Source organism: Eupeodes corollae, chromosome 3 (assembly GCF_945859685.1).
Source record: "Eupeodes corollae chromosome 3, idEupCoro1.1, whole genome shotgun sequence".
Lineage (NCBI taxonomy): Eukaryota > Metazoa > Arthropoda > Insecta > Diptera > Syrphidae > Eupeodes > Eupeodes corollae.
In genome coordinates, this window is record NC_079149.1 from 11,632,808 (window position 1) to 11,640,609 (window position 7,802).

The 7,802-nt window shown below is 35.5% G+C and overlaps 1 protein-coding gene across 1 annotated transcript; it reads right to left on the minus strand.

Moving 5' to 3' along the window:
- Window positions 1-258: 258 nt before the first annotated feature.
- LOC129951520 (protein lifeguard 1-like) lies at window positions 259-7,485 on the minus strand. The gene is made up of 4 exons (XM_056063716.1): window positions 7,326-7,485; window positions 6,709-7,206; window positions 6,382-6,630; window positions 259-1,199 (listed from the first exon to the last, which is right to left on the minus strand). Exons 2-4 carry the CDS (start codon window positions 7,075-7,077, stop codon window positions 843-845), a joined length of 975 nt encoding a protein of 324 aa, XP_055919691.1. The 5' UTR covers window positions 7,078-7,206; window positions 7,326-7,485; the 3' UTR covers window positions 259-842.
- Between the last annotated feature and the right edge of the window lie 317 nt (window positions 7,486-7,802).

Genomic DNA, 7,802 nt, shown 5'->3' on the forward strand with positions numbered 1-7,802 from the left:
CTGTCTATTGTGCAACACAAAACACCTTGCGTTGTTGTACGATTCTTTAATAACAGCAACAATTTTCTCAGGGATTCCTCGCGCAAATAGCGATATCCAGATCGAAGTGCTTAATATTATATCTCTTTCCTTCTGGACCATCCTAGGGTAAGATTTTCTGGTCTAGACCCATTTATTTTCGTCTTTGCGTGATTTATTCAACAAAGTATTCGCGTGCAAGAAAACATTCTTTTACATACAAAAAGAAACAATTTGCAATTATACATTAAAAAATATGTATATTTTCTTGAATTAATTGTATGTATGTATATTATATACCATAGTAAGTTAATTTAATAAAACAATCATTTTGAATGTACTGAGAAATTCGTTGGAAAAAAGCTGTTATTCGATTAATGTGTAATTTGTAAACGTGCAAATGTTTATTGATGCAGCTAAGAGAAAAATTATCTTCATTTTATAGACAATTAAAAATAATGAATACTGTAAATTAAACAAAGTGTTTCAATTATGTTTTACTCTTTGAACTAGAAATAGGAATGTGTATAATTATATAAATTGTGTTTAAAAAAAAACTAATTTTTGAGATTCGAAAATAGAATGATTTTTGTTTTATTTAATTTCACAAATAATATCAATACGGAAATTTTGTAACTTTTTTTTTCTTTTACAAAAAAGTATTATTATATATGTACATCACAGTGTCACAAAAAATATACGCTACACATCAACGTAGGGACAAACAAAAATATAAAAATAACATACAATTATTTAAAATGCTACACCGATAAAAATTACACGCATACAATATAATTTAATAAATATTTTTTGAATATCACTTATCATTTCTTGGATCCAAGAATTCTCAAGATGTACAAAAATAAATTAATAATATCCAAATAAATATTAATGGAGGCAAATATATAATCCTCTGGACTGATTGCAAATTTATGTTCACCACCCATCATCAATTGGGTGTCGTAGATTAAATAGCACGAAAATAATAATGCACCACAAGCCGAATAGATAATTTTCAATCGTTTATCGGGCAAGAAAATGGATACAAGTCCAACAACCATTAGGAGCATCAATGCTGTAATGAGTATACCACCACAGGCGGTAAAATCATATTTCGTTTGTAAGGCAAACAAGGTTAATGCTAGACATAGCAGCGCAGTCACACCAACGGCCATTATTACCTGCAGAAAAAAAAAGAAAAACAATATTTGATATTAGTTTTTGTTTAATTAATGCTTTCATTTTCAAATTAAAAAATCATTATCATTCTTGTCGTCTCAGAAACGATTAAGAACTCATTTCAATGATACATGTATTAATGAGAATTCGAAAAAGTATGCAGGTTCGGCGATTCCGTTCTTCGATCTGTCCGTCCTTGCAGCTTCTACCTAAACCTTTGGGTCGTTTGAGTTCAAACTTGGAAATTAAGGTTTTAAACAAACTCGCGGTGGGAGTTTTTTTTTTAAATTTGTTTTAAGACCAAAAATAACTGTAGTCTGCATACAATGGGCAGGTTCAGACAATATAAGGGACTTGAAAGTAAGGTAAGGGTCTAGTATCTGCTTGGCCAGGTAACTTTCCAATTAAGTCAACTTTAATAGAAAGTTGACTGGAAAGTTATAGTCAAGACAAAAATCTCGCTAACTACCAAGTCAAGACTACTTCTGTCAAAATGACAGTTGATCATGTTTTTTCATTCAACTGAAACCTGGACTTTATTCCTGTAAGATTTATTTATTTTTTGCGCAACTTCATTTAATTCTTTCTGTAAAAGGATTCCCTTTCAATTTGGAAAAGAAATAACTAATATTTCTTAAAAATGGTGGATTTGTAGCTTGCCTAAGATGTGTTTTATAGACAATAATATGTTTGGTACTTTTTGTACTATGAACTTAAAGTAAAGGTTTGAGAAGTAAAGTTCTGAATATGAAATTAATGAAACTTGAAAAACTAACTAATTGCTTTGGTCAAAATTTACGTTCAAAGAATGAAGTTGATTGCAAATGAAGTCCCTTATGTTGCCTAAACCATTTTGCCCAATGTCTTTCTCAAAAACGGTCTTATAGAATTTTATGAAAATGTCTGCAACATGTTTTTCTTCACCTGGCTTCTTTCAATACAAAATCTATATATTTTTGTATTCCTTGAGAAGGGTAGCTCCCATTAAACTGTTCTTTTGTTTTTAAATTTTCTTGGTTTCCATGCGCTCTACGTGACCCAGCCTCTTAGTCGTTGGACTTTTACCCTTCTGGCTAAGTCTCGTCGCTGTACAGCCCGTACAGCTCGTCGTTCCATCTACTCCTCCACTCCTCTTCCATGCGTAGATCACACGAAAAACTTTTTTCTCGAAACGACCCAAAGTGCTTTCATCCGCTTTTGTCATAGTCCATGCTTCTGCACCGTATAGCAGGACGGGGATGATAAGGGTCGTATATAGCAACATTTTGGTCCCTCGAGAGAGGACTTTACCACTCAATTGCTTTCTTAGTCCAAAGAAACAGCGGCAAGAGTTATTCTTCGTTTTATCTCATCGCTGGTGTTGTTTTCTGCGTTTACAGCGGAGCCTAGGTCGACGAAGTCCTTGACTACCTCAAAGTTATACCTGTCGATGGTGACGTTTTGACCAAGAGGTCGGTGTTGTATGTTCTTTTTGACGACAGCATGTACTTTGTTTTGCCCTCATTAACCGTTAAACCCATTATTGCCGCCTCTGCCTCACTACTCACAAAAGCCCCATTGACATCACGATGAGTTCTTCCGATTATGTCAATGTCATCAGCATATGCTAGTAATTGGACAGACTTCTGAAAGATAGTGCCTCTAGTGTTGACGCGTGAGCTCTGCACTATTCTTTCAAGTACGATATTAAAAACATCGCATGACAGCGCATCAACTTGTCTAAAACCTTTTTTGACATCGAAAGGTTCGGTTAAGTTGTTTCCAACCTTTATGGAACAGCGTGAATTCTTCATGGTCATCCTGCACAAACGGATGAGTTTGGCAGGGATGCCAAAACTAGACATGGCTTGGGCTTTTTCCAGGATCTGCCGTAATGTGAATATTTGATCAACTGTGGACTTTCTGGTCTAAAACCACATTGATAAGGACCTATCAGGTTGTTGACGATGGGCTTTAGACGTTCACATATTATGGCAAAGAAGATTTTATAGGCTTAAGTAGACTGATTCCTCTATAGTTGGTGCAGTCTAGAGGGTCTATTTTTTTCAGGATCGGGCAAAAAATACTGAGGACCCATTCATCGGGCATGCTTTCTTCCGACCATATCTTACAGATAAGTTGGTGCAAGCTCCTAACCAAATTATCTCCAGCAGCTTTAAAGAGCTCGGCATTCAAGCTATCCTCTCCAGCGGCTTTAGAAGACTTCAGTTTAGATATGGCAATCTTTACTTCGCTTAAGTCGGGAGGACGGGATTGTTGGCTTTCGTCGTCTATGTTGAATGGATCGGTTCGTCGTCGCCGTTATACAGTCTGCAGAAGTGGTCCTTCCATATCCTCAGCATTGACTGCGGTTCCACTATGATGTTTCCACTTTCGTCTTTAATGCACCGATAGCTCAAGACTTCTTGCCTAAGTCTGGCTCCAATGACGAAGCCGCATCCAAATAAGCGCTGTTGGTTTTCGTCATCTAATTCTTCGGCCGCACGTAGTCTGTTAAGGGACCTAAGATTCCAAGTGCATATTCGAAGTTCGTTGTCCTTAATTCGTTTGCGTAGGTTGTCAACAATAAATCCGTCTGTATCCGAGGCTTGTTGGTGTTTTGCAACTATGATTATTAAGTTTAGATATATTTTTATTGCTCGTCTTAAATAATTTACATTGTTTACAAAAATCAAAAAGAGCATGGCACTCTGCCGTCTGCCTAGTTGACAACACATAAATTGGAAATTTATTTTTTGTGAAATATTTAAAAAGTTTTTTTTTGAACAGTTTACTACTGGCATTGAATATTATCTTCAGAAACTCTCATTAACAATTATCCCCCTTAAGTTAGAGCAAGTTTGCAGTACATATACAGTTTTTTAACGTGGACTTCGTTTAACAATGATACAATTTTATTTTCGTCCAAAAAACCTGTTCCAAGAATTGGACATTTATCCATGAAATAAAATACATCTTCTCTCACTTGTAGATTACATAAGGAGCATTATATTGGTAAATCCTCTCTATGTGGAAAATAGGTCTTCGCCTCCAAAATGTGATTGAGTTGACTGTAAATTGTTCTGTGCAGAGACCCAGTTGCTTCATTAAAGCATTTTTCCCATAACATATCATCCACTTTTGGAATTAGGTGGTACAATGATTCTTTCCATTGATTGAAATCAAAGTTATCTATGTATGTTAAGGTCCATGTCACTCTCCCTAGCAAGTTTCATCCGACCTCTCTCGAATAGCTTGAAGTGCCACCACTATCTTCGGTAACCGGTAATTATCCATATTCATGATTTTGAGCACATAATAAATCTGTATTCGAAGTGTTCGTACAAAGAGTGGCTGCATTCCCGTTTCCAACATAACTATATAGTTCTGCGTATTTGGTGGCAGCCGGAAGATCCTTTTAATGTAGAAGCGTAGAAGCTCCCCACACTTGAGCTGCATAGAATAAGATTGATTCTGCTTCTGCTTTAAAAACAGTGTACTTACTGCTGTGTGCCATATTTTTGTTTGAGAAACACCTACTCGAAGATGCGCTGATGGCGGCTTTTGCACTTGTAAGCTTTTTCTAAGATGCGTTTCCATATTTAAATTTTTTGTCAAAATCACTCCAAGGTATTTGAACTCTTTGACAATCTCTATATTGTCATCATTGTTGTTCCAATTTTCATTAAGGCAATTTCTACCTCTTCCGTTCTTGAAAATCATGACCTTGGACTTTTCCTTGTTTACTATTAGGTTCCATATTTTACAGTACTCGAAAATCCGATTTATCATAAGCTGTAACGAGTCTGTGAATGACGCGAGACCACAATATCATCCGCAAACAAGAGTGCTTAATTAATTCTCGACGAAATTTCCCCCGCGTGTTCAATGCCAGCAGGTAAGAAATCGACTAAGTCTTCGATATATAGAGCGAATAGTATTGGAATCATCGTACAACCTTGGCTAACGCCTGATTCAGTTCTAAACCAATCCGACCTTTCTGTACCATTCCAAACTGCTGAATTAGTATCCATATACAGGCTTTGCCAGACTCTTCCAAATTTTAACGACATTCCCATACCAAAGAGCTTATAAAAAAGAGCTTACCTATTCACTGTGTCAAATGCTGACTTAAAATCCACGAAAAATGCGTATAACTTCTTCCTTCTTCTTATAAATGAATCCGCAATGCTTTTCAGAACAAAGATATGATCGATTGTTGAGTAACCGGATCTAAAGCCTTCAACCCATTTATTGAGCCGTGTTTGCAGAACAAGTAAATATTTTATAACACGAATTTAAAAAGGATATTCCTCGACAGTTCGACATCTCAGACCGGCTTCCTTTTTTGTGGATCGGAACAATGATTGATCCCCTAATTTCTTGAGGAATCATAACTGTTTCCAACACCTCGTTGTAAACTGCAGTAAGCTTACTCTTATTAACTCAACGGTTCCATACTTTCGTCATAGTAAAACGTCATGTTTTCCACTCCCAGTATCTTTGCGACATTCTCTTTTGCAAATCAAACACTTTTACTTTTATCTGTTTTACTAACAACGGTTTCTTCCTGGAAACTCTTACATGATTCCTCATGATTATCCAAATTGTGCCTAAACATTTTTTTTTGCCAAGATAAATTTTGGCTTCTTTATCAAAATTCTTCTTTTGCCGAATAATCCACCTCTTAACCGCATCATCAAACATAATTTTCTCGTTTGTTTTGGTCTTATTTTTAACTTCGCCTTCATCCTTGTAACCTTTAACGTTAACGTTGAATCGCAATGTGAAATAACTGCGATTTACTAATAATCCAATTACTCTAACTCTTGTCTCTCTAACCTCACTGTCGTTTAATATTTTATTTTATTTATTTAAAGTTCTTATTTTATTTATGTACGAGTTATACTTTGATTCACTGTAGTTCTTTAGGGCAATTTGGGGATTTTGTTTTATTTGAATTGAACTTTTAGTTCCAAATGACTTTAATCTCCACCATATGAGTGAATTTAGCTATGAAAGACGATTTTTTAATCTAAATTTTGAGACTAACGGTTTTGAAGAACTAAAAACAAGTCTTGGTGAGCAAGCAACGAGGACATAAAACCTTTGAACCGACTTTTATAAAAGATAGACGTATGTATGACTTATAACATTCTACAGAAAACACTGAGACTTGCTTGATTTAGTCATACAACAACTTACCGTTTCAGGATCATATACGGTGCAGACATAACCCACAAGTATCGATACAGCTCCAGTGAAAAATCCTAGGAACATAAAATTGTGTGGTGTCTTACGTAGGAAATTCTCAAAGCATCCCATCATCAATGTACTAACGAAGACTGTGATAATAACAACATAGAAAAACCAAAGGTTCTTCCTAGCAAATTCTTGTGTAGTGTCGTCGTACACAAACAATGCAACCACTCCAAATGTTACCAGCAATTGACACTACAATGAGAAAAATAAAATACAAAATAATCAATTATCAATATTAATGTGGTCTGCTGCTACGGCCGCCTGACTCACCATAAGTATACTATAGACTTTACGAATGAATGCTCTACGAATGGTTTGGTCGCTGAACGAGAAGTTCTTCATATTTTGTTGTGATTCAGGATCGAATAGTTTATTGTAGTTTGCAGGAGTCGAATTTGGCTGGGGATCAAATCCACCCGATGATGGTGTTGGATACACTCCTTGAGGGCCACCGTAGTTGTTAGTTGGATGAGATGGCTGGACAAATCCGAAAACCGGTATTGCTTGAGGATACCCTTGCAAAGGAGCAGTATTTTCATTTTGACCTGTAGTCTGAGGTGGTTGTGCCTGTCCCTGGTCACCACCTTGGAAGCCAACGTGATGTGGTTGGTTTTTAGGACCCATTGGATCGGTATCCATTTTTCTTGCGAGTTTATTGGCTAATTTTATAAAAACACAAAAGAACAAAAACAAAATTCTATAAAATAAATTTTAGGGGAGTTTATTTCGATGCGATAAGCCACCAGATGAATCGCGTAGTCGTAATATCTTTGAGGGAGAAAATAAAAATACAAGTAAAAAATAAAATTAGTTAACTTTTATTTGGATTATGTATGTCTGAACAATAATTTTTAATAATTGGTATTTCCCAATAAATCACCACTTACATTTTCTGTTGAAATGAAAATTATTCTTGAATTCAATGCAAAGAGACGTCAAGACTTTTACAAATCGCTGATTCCGCACTCCAAAAGACCAAAATACTTATGTTTACTATATTTTCTCTGGAGTTTTGATTATTTTTCCATGAATGGTTATGCGAATTAGAAGAGGAAATTAAGTGAGGTGGAAGGAGAGGGCAAATCGTGGAAAATGTGTACGAATATGTTTTGGCCACATACTCTCTTATTTTTGATGGAAAAACAAGTTTTTGAGGTTGTGTGTAAATTGGAATGACAGTAGTCTTCCAGTTTTTGATAAAAAATTTTGTCCAGAGCAAAACTTGAAATTTGACAGATGATAATGGAATATGTGTTTGAAAAAGATTCCAGCAACAGTGATGTTATATATCGTAGAGCAATTTTTTATTTTTAATAGAACTCGATGGAAGATTTGTTTGTAGTCACCTTACACGGCTTAAAACT

Bases quoted from the DNA above. Each gene is read 5' to 3' on its own strand.
- LOC129951520 (XM_056063716.1), bottom strand. From the start codon at position 7,077: ATGGATACCGATCCAATGGGTCCTAAAAACCAACCACATCACGTTGGC. The intron at 6,631-6,708 runs GTGAGTCAGGCG...TTCTCATTGTAG, and splicing joins AAGTCTATAGTATACTTATG to TGTCAATTGCTGGTAACATT. The intron at 1,200-6,381 runs GTAAGTTGTTGT...TTTTTTCTGCAG, and splicing joins CCGTATATGATCCTGAAACG to GTAATAATGGCCGTTGGTGT.